This window comes from Chelonoidis abingdonii, chromosome 25, assembly GCF_003597395.2.
Source record: "Chelonoidis abingdonii isolate Lonesome George chromosome 25, CheloAbing_2.0, whole genome shotgun sequence".
NCBI lineage: Eukaryota > Metazoa > Chordata > Testudines > Testudinidae > Chelonoidis > Chelonoidis abingdonii.
In genome coordinates, this window is record NC_133793.1 from 18,103,587 (window position 1) to 18,120,856 (window position 17,270).

Sequence of the window (17,270 nt, forward strand, 5' to 3'; positions counted from 1 at the left end):
AAACTAAGCACCTCTGATGGTATCTTCCAAACTGAGCACTGAGTCCCATTGGGTAGATAGAAAGATTAACCTAAATAATCTATACAGAAGCCCCTGGAACCTCATAAGATCGGGTCCCTAATCCATGAACGATTGGAACTCATTTACAAAACTTTTCTTAAACATTCCATGAATATATTGTCTCATACTATAGAATTAGAATTTATAATCCCTATTCTGTAATGAGATAGTTTTAATTAAGGTACATTATAATTCAAAGATATCTTTTAGATAGATTTTTTTTCCTTAAAAAGGATTTTATAAAAAAAAATCTGATTTAAATAAATAACATTTGATTTGATTTTTTTTTAAATCACTGATTTTTATCCATCCTGCCCCAGAGCAATGCATGCACCAAGGGATGACAGGTGTTTTCTGCACTCGTCTGGGGGCCCGATGCGGTGGTTGCGCTCAGGCCGCTTGCTTGATCGGACCCACACACGAGCTCACACAACAATGTGGGAGGAGCCGAGTGGTTTGGGCATCACCTGAGGTGAGGGAGACTCCTGGTTCCAGGCCCCCTCTGCCTGCGGGAGAGACTGGATTTGAGCAGGGCTCTGCCACCTCCCAGGGTGTCCTAGTCCCTGAGCCGTGGGACAGTCTGCTGTAGGGCCCCCTGCATCACTCCTGTGGGAGCTGTTCCTCTGGGGAGAACTAGAACTGGGCCAGAGAGCAGGGGCGTAAGAACCAGCGCCAGGTGGTTGGAGCCTTCACCTGGGAGGTGGAGACCCCGGGTCCAGGCCCTCTGCTCCACCGACTCTTTAATTAGTTAGCCAGGGAGGAGCAGCATCAGCAGCCCTGCTCGCCGGATCAGGCCATCTGATTGTAGCTGAAGGAGAGTGAAATGGACAGTCGACACGTCTATCAATGGCTATTAGACCGGATGGCAGGGATAGTGTCCCTAGCGTCTGTTTGCCAGAAGCTGGGAATGGGCTACGGGATGGATAAATTGATGATTCCCTGTTCTGTTCCTTCCCTCTGGCGCACCTGGCACTGGCCACTGTTGGAAGACAGGATACTGGGCTAGATGGACCTTTGGTCTGACCCAGCATGGTCGTTCTTATGTTCTTAATAAATTATAGTAAATTGTGTGTTCAGCCAGGACCCTGGCTCCCACCTGCAGCTTGGACACGGCTCCTTGCTCTCTTCCAGCTTCAGCTCTTGCATCTCCTACTCCTCCCCCAGCCCTTGTTCCTTTCCTACCCTCTCCCGTGACATCCCCCTCCTGCTCTTCACACCCCCTCCAGTCCTGCCCTTCTGGGCCCCTTTTCCTTCTTCGCACTCCCCTTCAGCCCCGCCATACCCCCAATACACTCTCCCCATCTGCTCCCCAATTCCTCACACATGCTCTCACCCCTCTATACCTCCTCATCCCTTCCCCTCCTCACTCCCCCTCCGGCCCTGCCCCAACTTCTCCTCCTACACAAGTCTCTTTCTCCCCAGTCAGGTCATTCTGTGAGCCCTTTCCCAAGTCTCACTCTCACAGGAGCACTCCTGAGGGCTCGTGCCACCTCTCGTGTATTGCCAGGGGCTCCCGTGCAGGGTCTGGTTGGGTCTGACTCTCCGCTTCCCCCCTCAGGCCTGCACTCTAGGCGCGTATTTCACACGGTGGTGTCGGAGCCCGGCCCGGGGCTGCCCTGGTACAGCCGTGTTGGGTACGTGGACGATCAGGTCATCTTCAACTACACCAGCGAGTCGCAGAGGGTGGAGCCCCGCTCAGTGTGGATGGCACAGAACGAGGATCCGGAGTTCTGGGACTTTCAGAACTTTTGGGCACAGCGCTGGCAGGCCTGGTTCAACGCGAGTCTGAACACCCTGCGTGAGCTCTACAACCAGAGCGAGGGTGAGTGTGGGACATGACCTGACCTAGGGACTCTGGGACGTGGCGTGGGGGAGGGGGGACGCAATTGATGTAAACAGGGTGAAGGGACACAGGGATGTGTGTTGAGGATCAGGGGAGGGGACAGCCCTCGGGCATTTTCTCGCTGGAGTCAGTGTGAACATGGGGGACAGAGGGACACGTGCGGGGAGGGGGGAAGAGAACTGCAGGATGGAGTTTCCATGTGAAAGACATTTTTTGACACCCTCCAAAATAGGACTCTTACTGTTCCCTCCCCAAACACCCCAGATTTCTGCTACCAGTCCCAGTTGCAACTACCTCTGCTGCCCTTCGGGGACCCCCAACCCTTCATGTGTGATTATTTCCTGGGCAGAGTGCTAGAGGTGCTAAAGCCAGAAGTTCCCGTTAGATGCAGCTCGTCTGACCTCCTGGTGACCCGGGCCAGAGAATCGCACCCAGCAATTCCTGCACGGAGGGGTTTGTGCCTCCCGGCTACAACGATGCTGTCAGACCCTATAGCTAGAGCAGGGCTCTGAGACGTCCTGTCTCAATTCTCAGACACCGAGTGATGGGGAATCCCAATATCGACGGTCCCAAGTGTTCAGACATCATGAGTCAGGCCCCCAAAATCCTGAGTTTGGCTTAAATGTTGTGAGTATTTTGGGAATAATACTGGAGGTTATTTTTATTTGCCCTCTGGTTTGAGCCTTTAGGGGACACATTTCCAGGCTTTTCCCTGCTCCTAGAAGGACTTGAAGTTACTGCGGTAAGAAAAGAGAGCTGAGACTCTCCTCTAATCCCATGAATCCAGGAATTGGGGATTTAATAAAACCACCCGCTATCATGAGACGCACAGTAAAGTCACAGGAGCAGGCAGTGCTGCATTCACCCCAGCCCCAGGGAGAAGCTGCTCACCAGTGCGCCTCCTTCATTGTTCACTTTGTCTTATTTCCAGAGTGAGTTTATCTAAGGTCTGATTCCTCTTCACTCCGCACAGTGAGCGTCTGACACTGACTTGGGCTGGAGAGTTAGTGAGAGAATCAGCCCCTGTAATGTGCAGAGATTCCCGGGCTTCCTTATTCCTGGCAGCACAACCCCAGCCTGTGTCCCCCAGTTGGAGCCCCCGGGGTCAGGCAGGTTCCCCTGCACACTATTGATAGATGTGTAAAGATCCGTTCTTCCTGCTCGGTCCCCAGTGTGCAGGACTATAGCCATGTGGCCAGGCCCTCGATTGTGCTGTCTCACTTAGCTCAGTGATGATCCGAAAGCGTTCAGTGCCTGGCACTGCTGAACTCTCCCTGGCAGGGGAGGGTCTCTCTGATGTAATTGCTCTGCCCTTCCTAACAGGGGACTGGCGAGTGACAATCCCTGATGCCCCCGTGTCAGTGGTACTGGCCTGTCACATTGGTCCTCACCCAGGAGTGTCCCCAGCCCCTCCTGGTACCCCTCCTCCAGTCCCTCCTGGCTCCCAGCACTGAGACAGCAACAATGAGAACTAATTCCTGTCCTGCCCTGGACACCTGGGTTCCTGGTAGCTCTGCCCCAGGACTAAGGATCAGGACAGAGGGTTGCCAAGTGTCTGCTCCCCTAGCGTGCCCCCTCTGTAGCTATTTTAAGCCTCTCCTGACTAGTCTCACCCATTGGTTCCCTGCTCCTGAGCCTGTCAAGCCTGACCTGCTCACATGGACACCGGCCTCCCCAGTGCTGAGAGAGGGGCTCTACTTGCCCGCCCCTAAGCCTGTGCTGGGGAGCTGCTGTTCTGTCCCTGCTGCCCCCTCTTGCCCTCCTTCCCCCTTTTACCGCCTCCTTGCAGTCTTGGGGCTGCCATCTCTCCAGAGACTGTTCTGAGTCCTGCACTTTGGCCACCAACAGTGTTCCCTGCTCCAGCTGCGTCTGCTTCCAACACACAGATGGGGAAATTCAGGATCTGGTCCCTCTGAGACCCCATCGGTGCCCCCACCCTGCTCATCCATGTGGAGTGCAGCACGGAAGAGAAGAGGGGTGGGCGGGGAGGCCTGACTCACTCCACTCCTCTCGGGTGCCTGGCTTGGGATCTCTGCGTGTTCTGTGACCAGCCACCCAGCACCTCTCAAGAGTCTCAGTGGTTCTCTCCTTACTCCATCCCTTTTCCCCTCAGTTGTTTTCTCACTTTTTGACTTTAGTTGATTGGTGTAAATTGTTAATTGGACTCTCGTAGCAGAGTTTCTTCTGCTCCTGGGCATGTCTCGGTCTCCGGTCTTCAAATCCGGAGCCTCCTGTGGCAAGCCCGTGTCTTTGAGTGACCTGCACTCTAGCTGTCTAAAGTGCTTAGGTGAGACTCCTATTGTGGATCGCTGTCAGCTCTGCCACCAGGGACTTGCTAGCACCTCCAATACCACCGTTGCTGGGATTACAGTAGTCGGTGCCAGCAGTGCGGGCAAGTAGAAGGGAGTATGTTGCCCCGAGCTTCTCCCTCCTTTTTTTTTTTGCCGAGTGCGTATAGTTAAAATCATGTAAATTGAATCCGCATATGATGCCACTCCCCTGTACGGTGTTCTTTAAGGACAAGGTACAACATCGCCCCCACCTGGGGTTCCTCCCAAAGGTAATCTTGCAGTTCATAGTAGTCAGGCCATTTTCCTGCCCATTTTCTTCCTGACTCCATTTAAGAATGGAGTCTCCACACTCTGGATGTTAGAGGTGCCCTGGTATTCTATATAGAAAGGACTAAGTCAATCCATAAATCCACACAGCTCTTTGTGACAGTAGCTGATAGGATGAAAGGCTCAGAGAATTTCATCCTGGATCATATTGTGCATTCACGTGGTACGAGCAGGCAGGTATCCCATCACCTGCCTTCCTGACGGTCCATTTTATGAGAGCACAAGCTTCCTTGGGGCTATTCGTGGCCCAGGCCCGATCCAGGACATTTGCAGAGTAGCAACCTGGGCACCAGTACGTACTTTTTCTTCCAACTACGCCATCACCGAGCAAGCTAGAGATGACACTAGGTTTGGTTGGGCAGTGTTGTAATGCACATGTCCCTGAATTCAGAGTCCACCTCTTATGGTTCTGCTTGGGAGTCACCAAACATGGAATGGACATGTGCAAGTATTTGGAGAAGGAAACCTGCTTACTAAATGTAGCAGGATGGTTACCCCGCTCCTGTCCTGAAGGGCTTAAAACAGCCCTGGGGGAAGGTTGTGGCTGGAAGCTGCTAAAATGGGCGGATTGGGAAATGGCTGCTGCTGGGCCACACCCCAATCAGGCCCCAGCTGGCCTGTATAAAAAGGCTGTGAGCCAGGAGCCCAAACATTCTCCCTCTGCCTGTGGAGGGAGAAGGGCCTGGCTGCAGGGAGCTAGAGACAAGGTACCTGAGTGGAGCAGGGCTGGGGAAAGGCTGGGGAGCTCCAGCCTGGAAAGCCCCTGGCTATGGCCTAGCATAAGGCCAATGGGTACTGGGGGTTGCAGAGGGCAGCCTAGGGGTAGGCAAAGGCAGCAGGTCCACACCCCTTTGCCAGTGATGAATGGTGTGTAGACTGCAGTCTGCCCCAGGGAGTGGGGGCTAGATGGTGACTGGCAGTAGCCTCATACTGAGGTGAAGTAGGAATAGTGGGTGGGGGTTCCCTGGGAGAGGGAGACCCAGAATTGTGGGGGTACTGCTGAGGGGTCAGCACCCAGTTAAAGGGGCACTGGGAGGGATGTGGGGGCCAAGAGACAGGTGGATCGCTAGCCTGCAGAGGGTGCTCCAGAGGCTGGAAATCGAGCTAATTCCTGGAGGTCACTGGCAGGAGGTGCCACGGGGTGTGTCTGCTCTTCTACACTAAACTTTCTGTAACAGTTGCTCTGTGAGATGTGTTGCACATGTCGATTCTGTGAGCCACTGTCCTACCCCTCTGTTGGAGGTGCTGGCAAGAAGGTGTGGGGTCATCCAGTCCCCTCCACTGTGACATGAGACCGCTGCACTAGGGGGTGCTAGAGCTGGCCTGGGGGTATCACCGGTGACTGTGCAGGGCATGCACACCTAGCGTGGAGTGGACGTGTGCAACACATTGCTAAGAACAACTGTTACAGGAAGGTTAGTCACAGATTTTTGTCTAAACCTGTGGCATTGTTCAGGGATGCAGCTCGGTGTGCTTGGCTGTCACCTGTGGCTGTGACACCAAATTTTAATCCCTTGGCCTACATTTTTCCAGAAGTGATTAGTGATTTTTGGGTGTCTGATATGCAGAGGCTGGGAGCTCCCACTTTCCTATCAGGCCCCTTTTAAAGGTCTCAGTTAGGCACCTAAAATCACTAGTGATTGCTGATAATCTAGGCATTTACCTCAAAGTATCTAATGCAGGGTGGGGGAGGGGTGAAAATATTTGGGACCCTGTGTGGGTTATTTTTGTTCCCCCACGTTCTGCCCTGTTTGCCAAGCTAGAGGTCTGATCCGTTCCCTCCTTGTCCCTTAAATTCTCCTTCCTGTCCCCATCCTCCTGTTTCCCCCAGTCTCCCTCCCTGCCTTCCGTCAGCCCAGGGGTGGCTGTACTAACTGAGTCTGCTCTTGGTTGTGTGCGAGATGGGGGCCGTTGTTGTGAAGATTAGCCTGGCTGTAGGAAAATGGTGGCCAGCTGAACTAAGGGCCGTCAATGACCTGATCCTTACAGGGAATCACCTTCAGATGCTTGGCCACTTTTTCACATGGCCACTGTCTCAAGTTGGTTCTTTGCCGTTCCTAGATTGAGTTGGGGGCATGAGGAGATGGGGCAGGGAAACAAAGTGAGCCTGGGGATTCTGTGAGGTCATTTAAACCAGAGCCAAGCATAGTGTTGGGGACAGACCTGTACCCCCTCCCCACAGAGACATGGGGGTACTGTGAATGGAGGAGGTGGGGGACCAAGTGACCCTGTGGACCTGCAAAATTAATACAACCAGAGCAGGAGAGAGGGGTTACAGACCCTCTGCACTCTCTCCTGTTCAGAATGACCCTGACTACCAGAACTGAGGGGATCCTAAGAGAACTGGAGGGGACAGACCCCTGCAGTATCTGGAGTACTCCCTTTGGGGTCATGCCACCTTGCACTCCCTGCAGGGAACATACTCGAACAAGCAGCAATGAGGTACTGCTTGAAGGTTGTGAGCTCTATGCAGTGGGGGGTCTTTAGACCCAACAGATGGGGAGGGCGCCCCCTGCAGGATGGGTTTCCTCCTGAAAGGAGCTGGAAGGGTGTAGGACCCAACAGCATAAGTGGGAACCCCATTTCTCAGGGGAAGTAGGGTCCAGTAGCAAGGAGAACCACCGCTGGGTTACCTGCAGTGAGGTCTTGGTGAGATTTTCAGGGAGAGGCTGATGCTGACCCTCAGCTGTGTTTCAGGGTTTCACATTATCCAGATGATAACCGGCTGTGATCTCCGGGAAGACAACACCACTTGGGGGTTTTACCAGGATTCATATGATGGACGAGACTTTCTTACCTTCCATAAGGAGACCATGACTTGGGTAGCAGCAGATATCGGAGCTCAGATCACCAAGAGGAGATGGGATGCTGAAATAGGTGACTACCAGCACTGGAAACGCTACTTAGAGGAGAGATGTATCCCCTGGCTAAGGAGTTCTCTAGAGTACGGGAAGGAGACTCTACAGAGGAAAGGTAAGATGGGGGACAAGCCCCACCCAGGAGGTCACTACAAGTTACATCTCCATTCCCTAGCCCCAGTTCCAAAATGGAGCAGGGGAGTAGGGGGTGGTTCAGCTAACCTTGCACCCTGGATGATGGGGAAACAACCCCTCTCTCCCCCCCTCCAGCTCTGGGAAAAAAGATAAGAGATTGAAAATGTTAGAAGCAGCTCACTGTAGAGAAGCTGACCTAATGAGCCCAGATTTACAGCACAAACGCTCTCTTCCCTGGTGTGACACAGCGGTATGAAGGTGACTGTGTGTGCGCCTTTTAGAGCCCTGGGCTCAATTATGGAAGTGCCACTGCTCTTATGGACACCAGCTGCAAACACCATGTGGTTCTTCCTCACTCCCCCCATCCGCCTGTCCCACTGACGGTAGCTTTATTATCGTTGTCTCTCCCACAGCCATCTGTGCGCTTCCTTTCCTGCACCCCTGCTTGTGGAATTGCCCTCCCCATACTAACCTGGAAGAATCTTACCCTTGTCCTCAGTTTCCCCTCCCCCCGAGACCGACCTTTGCTGCGACACTTCCACATGTATTACTTGATTCTCTTAGCGATAAGACATCAGATAATCACTCAGTCACATTTGTTACCAAGCGTTTTAGTTAAAGATTAACCAGCACACGTGTAGAAGGGAAGAGGTTAAATGCTTTACCACACTGATTCAGGGGGACAGTTGCAGCGTAATCTGCTTCAGAACGTTCACTCACTACTTCCCATGTATGTACAATTTCCCAAATTATTAGTATCATTACACACTCATCTTTCCCTTCCCAAACAGTTGGCGCTTGCTGATCAAGGTTACTTGACATTTGTACTCAGTTTTCTGCAACAGTTACACTAGTTGCTTATTTCTCTCTCAAACCTCAGCAGAACATGATCTTATCCTTGGCCATTTTTATAAATGCCAACAAGAAAAATCTATACAAATCAGTGTAATGTGTATTTCAGTGCCAAAAGGCTGGGAAACTGATTTTTTTTAGCATGTGAAAATCATTCTGAAATCAATAATATTGGTTAAATAGTTTTGTTAACAACCTACAGGAAATTAGCCAATAAATATTAGCTAGTTTGAGGGGCAGTTTACAGCCATGTGTCATTTTGTTTGTTTGTTTTTTTAATGGTCCTTTCCATCTCTAATTGGTCAGTTTATCTAGTTCATTTTTTGCTCCCTGGCCAGGGCAAGGTTCTTCTCTCTCTCAAATCTAGGAACTGAGAGGAGATAGGCACAAACCTTGCATATGATTAGCATCTGTGTCTGAAACTTAGTGAAACCTTTCAAGGTACTTGTGTCACTCTGGCTGGGAGCAGAGGCTTTTGGTTACCACACTCATAGAATCTGGTGAGGGACCTGGATTCAGGGTTCACCGTTGCTGATGCTGTGAATTCGGCACAGAAATCCTCTAACATGGTGGTTCTCTCTCATCAGAGGGATTCTGTCTCATGGACTCTCATCCTCTGGGGTCTCAGAATTTCATGCTCCAAAGCTCCAGCAAAGGCTGCCTGGATTAGAGCTTGAAAACAACTAATTTCAATTTTGTCTTTTTCCCAGTGCGCCCAACAGCTAGAGTGAGTGACAGGTCATCTCATGACAGGCTCACCACCCTCTCCTGTAAGGTCAGTGGGTTCTATCCCCGGGACATCACCGTGACCTGGCTGAAAAATGGGGAGAGCAGACAGCAAGAGACCTACTCTGAAGGCATCCTCCCCAGTGGGGATGGGACCTACCAGACCTGGGTGACAATGGAGATTGATCCCAAGATCAAAGCCCATTATTCATGTCAAGTGGAGCATGAAAGCCTGTTAGAGCCACTCTCTGTCCCCTGGGGTAAGGAGTTCGTGTGTGTGTGTCTGTTTTCCTAGTGGGAGAGGAGGAATCCAGTAAACTCAACCCCTGAAAAATTCTCATGTCAATGTATAGGGGCTGAAGCTGGAATTTGCTGAGGGCCTGTGAGGCCCTGTCCCCTTTGGTCCTGTCCCTCGCAGTCAAGTTCTTGTGCTGGAGTCGGGTCCCACAGTACTGGGGCTCATGTCTTGCTCTCCGGGTTGCTGCCTCGGGGGCTGTTGGATACATCCCAGCAATACAGTGTCTGTGAAGGGAGAAGATTAGCAGTGAGACATTAAGGCCTGAAGGGACCATTCTAATCATCTGATCTGAGCTCCTGCATAGCCCAGGGCAGGGGGGAATCTCACCAGGGACCTCAGAATCCAGTCTGGTCATGTGGGCAAACTAGATCTGATCCTTCAGAAAGAGATGCCCATTCCAGATGTAAAGTCTCCAAGGGATGGAGAATTTACCACATCCCAGGGGAAGCTCAAATCTGCCCCTTATTTCCGCACAGAATTGGTCTTGCTTCAGCTTCCAGCCTGTTCTCAGCCATCTTTTGGTTAATTGGGATGCGGAAAAGTGCAGCATTTGGAAGTGCAAATAGTTTCTAAAAGGGCAGCCTGCACTGGAAATCTAGTCAGCAGATGGTTTCACATCAAAATCCTGCTACCACGTCCCCTGCCAATTTTTGTGTCAAACCACATTTCCTTATTCTCATATAAATTTTTCTTTTTGCTTATTATTATGTGGGTCTTTCTTAAAATATCTCTATCCTCTCCTGTTCAATTCCTGCCCCCTCAAAAAATACATATTGTGTCTGTAACTCAATTCATGGCAGGGAAATACAGAGCTTTGAGGGTCAGTTTCCAGTTTGTCACCAGAATCACACAGTGGAGTTCCATTAGTCATGAAAGTCATCGTTGTCAAGGGGGGTTAGGGGTTGGGAGCCAGGACTCCTGGGTTCAATTCTTGGCTCTTGCACTGACTCTCTGTGATCTTCAGCAAGTCTTTTCCTCCTCCAATTTAGGGATAATACTGACATCCATCCTCCCTCACACAGAGGTTTATGAGGATTGATTGATCTGAAAATCTTCTATTTTAAGTGCTGCATATTTATCATCAATTGAAGTGGTAGAGGCTGTGTCCAGAACTTTCTATGGTGGGGTGCAGTGCATGGTGGCTGCGTGTAGCTCCCTGAAAGGGGTGGAGGGTTGCAGGACTCAGCCCTAACCTGAGGAGCTAGCTGACTGGTCCCTGCAGTGGGATGAAAAGGAGGTTTTAGTGGGGATGTTTCATTCTCTCCTTTCCATTTCAGAACCAAGTAACAGTCTGATTCCCATTGTTGCTGGAGTTATCACTGCAGTTCTCCTAATTGGTGTTATAATCGGAGTAGTCATCTGGAAAAAGAAACACCCAGGTAAAGAGCCTGGGATGCGGGGATTCCCTGGACTTGCTGGGCCCTTGACATACCTCTAAAGACACCAGCAGTACAGGAGCTAGTGTGAGTACGGTGTGTAACTGCCCCACTGCAGGACTGAGTTAATAGCACCCAATGGAAGCTGCTGGAGGGCCAGCGCCAGACCCAGACCCAGAAACTGGGTGTGGGTTACAGTTTATATGAGGCTAGGTTTTCCAAAGAGCTCAGCAGCCAGTGGGCTGAGATCTTTGGAAACTCCGTCTCTTTGTGTCTTTCTCTCCTGCCATTCATGAGTGCCTCAGACCTTGAGTCCATTCCTGAGCGCCAGGGGTCTGTGCTGGGCCAGGGGCCCTGTTCCCGAGCTGGGGACACAGATCGGAGTCGGTTACTGCTTTGGGAGATGCATTCACTGAAACTTGCCTTTTTTTTTTTTTTTTTTTTTTTTTTTTTTCCTGCAGGGAGAAAGGGAGATGGCTACACTGTAACTCAGGGTAAGTGACAAGAGACCTGTCGCCTTGTCTACAATGAAGATTTTAAGGAAATCTTCAATTATTGCTCTGGTACCATAGAATCATAGGCCTGGAAGGGACCTTGAGAGGTCATCTACTCCAGTCCCCTGCACTCAAGGCAGGACTAAGTTTTTCATCTCTCGACCATCCCTGACAGGTGTTTGTCTAACCTGCTCTTAAAAACCTCCAATGATGGAGATTCCACAACCTCCCCAGGCAATTTATTCCAGTGCTTAACCACTCTGACAGTTAGGAAGTTTTTCCTAATGTGCAACCAAAACCTCCCTTGCTTCAATTTAAGCCCATTGCTGCTTGTCCTATCCTCAGAAGTTAAGAAAAACAATTTTTCTTCCTCCTTGTAACAACCTTTTATGCACTTGAAAACTGTTATCACATCTCCTCTCAGTCTTCTCTTCTGCAAACTAAAGAAACTCAATTCTTTCAAATCTTCCCTCCTGGGTCATGTTTTGTAGATTGTTAATAATTTTTATTGCTCTTCTCTGGACTTTCTCCAATTTGTCCACTATTCTTCTTGGAATGTGCTGCCCAGAACTGGACACAGTACTCCAACTGAGGCCTTATCAGCGCAGAGTAGAGTGAAAGAACTACTTCTCGTGACTTGCTTTCAACACTTCTGCTGATACATCACAGAAGGATGTTTGCTTTTTTTGCAACAGTGTTACACTGACTCATATTTACCTTGTGGTCCACTATGACCCCTAGATCCCTTTCCATATTACTCCTTCCTAGGCAGTCACTTCCCATTTTGTGTGTGTGCATCTGATTGTTCCTTCCTAAGTGAAGTAATTTGCATTTGTCCTTGTTGAATTTCATCCTATTTACTTCAGACCTTTTTCTCCAGTTTATTCAAATAATTTTGAATTAGAATCCTGTCCTCCAAAGCACTTGGAACCCCTTCCTGCTTAGTATCTCCACAAACTTTCTAACTGTCCTCTCTGCCATCGTCTAAATCATTGATGAAGATACCGAATAGAACTGGACCCAGAACTGATCTCTGTGGGACTCCACTCGTTATGCCCTTTCAGCCTGACTGTAACCACTGATAACTACTCTCTGGGAGTGGTTTTCCAACCAGTTCTGCAACCACCTTATAATAGCTCCATCTAGGCTGTATTTCCCTAGTTAATGAGACTGATGTGAGACAGTATCAAAAGTCTTAGGCTTTGTCTACATTAGCAACGTTAAAGTGCTGCCGCAGCACCAGTGAGTAATCGCAGTAGCAGCGCTAGGAGACAGCTCTCCCGGTGCTCTAAAAAGCCACCCCCCATGAGGGGCATTGCCAACAGCATTGGGAGTGCGGCTGACAGATCTGTAATTCCCCAGGTTGTCCTTCTCCCCTTTTCCATAGACTGGCACTATATTTGCCCTCTTACAGTCCTCTGGAATCTCCCCTGTCTTCCATGACTATTCAAAGATAATCGCTGATGGCTCAGATATGTCCACAGTCAGCTCCTTGAGTGTTCTAGGATGCATTTCATCAGGTGCTAGCAACTTGAAGATATCTAACTTGTCTAAATCATGTTTAACTTGTTCTTTCCCTATTTTTAGCCCCGAAGTCTACCTCATTTTAATTGGCATTCACTACGTCAGACATCAATGACTATGAAAACCAAATAGAAAAGTCATTTAGCACTTCTGCCATTTTCACATTTTCTGTTATTGTCTGTCCCTCCTCCTTGAGTAACGGACCTACCCTGTCCTTGCTTTCAATGTATTTATAGAATGACTTTGTTACCCTTTTTATGTCACGAACTAATTTAATTTCATTTTCTGCCTTGGTCTTTCTGATTTTTGTCCGTACCTCCTTGTGCTATTGGTTTATAGTTATCCTTTGTAAGTTCACTTAATTTCCACTTTTTGTAGGAGTCTTGAGTTTCAGATCCTTGAAGGTCTCCTGGTTAAGCCAGCGTAATGTCTTGCCATCCTTCCTGTCTTCCCTGTGCAGTGGGATAGGTTACACTTGTGCCCTTGATCATGTCTCCTTGAATAATTTCCAACTCTCTCGAACTGTCTTCCTCTTTAGACTTGCTTCCCATGCAGAACCATCTCGTCCATAGGACAGATTGGGGTGGGCGCCCTGGGTCCCATGCTTTTGAAGGGGCCCACGCTTCAGGGGACGCGGGGGCCAGCAGCACCACCAGCCCTGATTGCTGGGAGCTGGCAAGACAGAGCATCGCTCGGGAGAGAAGGGAGTAGGGGGTTGGGGTGGGGCCTGGAGTGGAGGGGGTGATGTCCCGGGCCCCGCACCCCCCCTAGGGACAGCCCTGTTGCCATGGGATCTTAACTACCAACTTCCTGAGCTTGCTAAAATCTGCCTTCTTGAAATCTATTGTCTCTATTGTGCTGTTCTTCCTCCTCCTATTCCTTGGAATCATGAACTCTCATTTCATGATCACTTTCACCCAAGCTGCCTTCTACTTCCAAATTCTCAACCAGTTCCTCCCTTCGTCAAAATCAAATCTAGAACAGCCTCTCCCCTAGTATCGTTCTCCACCTTCTGGAATAAAAATTGTCCCTAACAGATTCCCAGAATTTGTTGGTTAATCTGTGCCATGTTGTGTTGTTTTCCCTATAGAGGTCTCCTTAATAGTGTAGAGTGGCTGACACATGGTGTAATGTTGCTCAGAGCAACTCTAGATGGTACAGTGATTAAAGCCACCTGAACCCCATCTCCTCAATTGCTCCACCTTTGCTCTCTCTGGTGGAATTGCATTGCCTGCAGGTATGGGTTCCAGTTTTGCTAGTGTAGACAAGGCAATGGTTTGGGCTGAATTATTATCTTGCTAGAGCTGTGTGTGGCTGAGTGTGACCCTGAAGGTGTCTGACCTGCTCTAACGTTACACTTCTTTTGACTCATCTGAAAGTTGGTTTTTGATGCTTGTGAAGTCTGGGCCTGATCCAAATCCTGTTGAAGCCAATGGGAGTCTTTCCACTGACTTCAGATCAGCACCACTCTATTGCCTCGATGACTACAAGTTCAAATCCCCTCCTCAGTTGTCTCCTTTAGGAACAAGACCAAGACTAACAACTATGGGGAAATATTTACATAAATGATGGACTGTGTCTGAGACCATCTAATGCCTGGCAGCAAGAGCCGGTATAAGGTCGCAGATCTGCCGGGCCCTGCTAGAGTGTAGCAGTCCAGCTCTCCTTTACCCTCTCAGGGGTGCCTCCAGCTGGTAACTGGGGAGGTTTGAGAAATGCCAACAGAACCTCCTCAGAGCATCACCCTTCCTTCTACAGTTGGCCGTCAGTCGTGCCTCCCTCACTCCTCCCCACTACTCCACAGCAACGGAAATTCACATGCAAGAACTTTGTTAATGTGGAGTTAAGGTTGTGGGTGCTGAGCCCTGCCCTGGGCTCCTTGTGCCCTTTCAGAATGGGAGTGTGTAAGCCTGTAGGTGGGTGTGGCCCTCCCTCTGTGTCAGTCTCTGAGGGAGGCCACACCCCTTTGCTGACATGCTCCTGAAATAACCGTCTAAGCCAGGGGGAAGCTGGCAGTCTGCTGCTCTACCCTGCCTGAGGGTTGGAGCCTTAAACAGTCTAGAGCTCAGACAAGAGCTATCGACTTGCTCAGGCCTCCTGGCCTAAGGTGGGGAGGCTGTGAACCCTGTGGTTAGGGTGGTCGGGTCACACGTGCCCATCCGACTCTACCATGTCCCAGCCCAGGGCTCTAATAACGGCAGAACAGTCTGCCATTGGGTCAGTGGGGATCCAGCCACAGCACACTGACCTAGTACCAGCCAGCAATGTAGCTGGACGGTAGTTGGCTGCCCCGGGCTACTTCCTCCCCTCCGGGTGTAGCTGAACCCCAGGGTCATCCTCCGTCTCCGCGCGGTGCACACTACCAGTGGCAATCCCAGCAGCTCCTCAACGTCAGGCATGTCTGGCAGTTCCGCTGTCCCAAGGATGCAACCAACATACCAGAAGTCTTCCAAGGGCTCCAGCAGCGGGCTGGAAGTGTGTGACTTCCTCAGCAACTCCTGCTCAGCTGAGCTGCAGGGGTCGCCTCTTATACTGTTCCTGTCCTGCCCTTCTGCTTCCAGCGTGGCAGCCGAGGTCTGGCCCTCCCATGCTCTCTGTCTCTGAGGGAGGCCACACCTCTTTGCTACAGAGAGTTTAATTCCCAAAAGTCAAAGGTGGCAAACCAGGATATGCAGAGGTAGAATGATGCCTCCCACACAACTTGAACTCTGCCCCAGTGGGTCTGAGAATAGGAACAGGAAGTAGAACAGCACCAGGCCAAACCAAACTTGGCCTTGTTTGTGTGCCCAGCACCTCCCCAAATCATCATTCCTCTTCATACCGTCCACGCTGCTCTGTGCAGTGTCATTGATGCAGGCGGGAATTGCTGTCGGTAGGCAGGGGATGAGGGTGAAGTCTGTGGTGTGCTTGAGGGATCCATCTGGGCACAGACCGAAGGGAGCGGAGTTGAGGTTTGGCAGGAGTATCCTTAGCCCAGCATCTCCTACTTTGCTAGCCGTTGAATGCTGAGTATTCGGTGCTCCCACTTTAAAGAAGCATGAAGAGCACAAAGCAGTGCTGACCCCCTACAGTGGTAACGTTTTCTGCATGTGAATAATGGAAATCCAGGGCAGCTGCACTGTAGACTGACCTGTGCAGCAGCCACCTCACTGCTAGGAAAGAGTCAGGTGATGACTGTTCCCCGTGGTATAAGAGTCCTTGTATCTACTAACTACGCTGAAACCTGCCTTGTGAGAGATGCTAAAATACTCTCTCTTCTCCTCCTCTGCACAGGAAATGACCAGGGATCTAGTGGCTCTGACATATCTGCCAAGGGTAAGTGATGGGTTCGCTGAGGAGACACCTCGTCTAAATCATTGGACCCCAAGTCTCACTGGCCCATCCCCTCTAGCAAAGCAGTCTCAAGGAACAGAATAGAGAAGTTCTGAATCTTATTTCCCTTTTATTCACACTGGGGGGCAGGAATAGGTTTGCAGCCAAATCCCTCTTGTTTCTCTGAGATGAATTTAGGTGTGAGAGACTCTAGTGAGAGGGATTTCTCTGTGGCTGCTGATACAGGATTGGTGAGATCAGCTTTTGTAATGATAAATCCAGCTGCTTCAGAGAACAGTCTCCAGTGAAACTGCAGGAGGGACAGAGCCCAGCATCTCAGGCTACAGGACCACAGGGTCAAAAGACCTGTCTGGCTTCAAGATGAAGCTAGATAAGTTTATGGAGGGGATGTTTAATGGGATAACAGGATCTTGGCAATTAATTGACCTTTGACTATCGGTGGTAAATAGGCCTAGTGGCCGGTGATGAGATGTTAGAAGTTACTACAGAGAATTTTTTCCCGGGTGCTGGCTGGTGAGTCTTGCCCACATACTCAGGGTTTAGCTGATCACCATATCTGGGGTCAGGAAGGAATTTTCCTCCAGTGCAGATTGGCAGAGGCCCTGGGGTTTTTTCACCTTCCTCTGCAGCGTGGGGCACAGTCACTTGCTGGAGGATTCTCTGCACCTTGAAGTCCTCAAATCGTAGTTTAAAGACTTTAATAGCTGAGACATAGGTGAGAAGATTATTGCAGGAGTGGGTGTGTGAGATTCTATAGCCTGCATTGTGCAGGGAGTCAGACTAGGCCAGGGGTCGGCAACCTTTCCGCAGTGCTGTGCCAAGTCTTCATTTATTCACTCTGATTTAAGGTTTTGCGTGCCAGTCATATATTTTAACATTTGTAGAAGGTCTTTCTATAAATCTATAATATATAACTAACTATTGTATGTAAAGTAAACAAGGTTTTAAAATGTTTAAGAAACTTCACTTTAAATTAAATTAAAATGCAGAGACCCCCAGACCAGTGGCCAAGACCCGGGCAGTGTGAGTGCCACTGAAAATCAGCTTGTGTGCTGCCTTCGGCACACGTGTCATAGGTTGCCTACCCCTGTGTCATAGCTTCCTACTCAGATTTGAACCTTAGCGTTCATAACCTGAGAAGCTAGCATGAACC

The 17,270-nt window shown here is 50.0% G+C and overlaps 1 protein-coding gene across 1 annotated transcript in view; it reads left to right on the forward strand.

The window, feature by feature from the left end:
- Positions 1-17,270, forward strand: part of LOC116833446 (class I histocompatibility antigen, F10 alpha chain-like) — a 24,593-nt gene that overhangs the window by 6,013 nt on the left and 1,310 nt on the right. The window contains exons 2-7 of the mRNA XM_075060857.1: positions 1,619-1,882; positions 7,219-7,494; positions 9,077-9,352; positions 10,668-10,769; positions 11,228-11,260; positions 16,058-16,099. Of these exons, the coding sequence (XP_074916958.1) occupies positions 1,619-1,882; positions 7,219-7,494; positions 9,077-9,352; positions 10,668-10,769; positions 11,228-11,260; positions 16,058-16,099 (993 nt within the window). The remainder of the gene's footprint in view (positions 1-1,618; positions 1,883-7,218; positions 7,495-9,076; positions 9,353-10,667; positions 10,770-11,227; positions 11,261-16,057; positions 16,100-17,270) is intronic.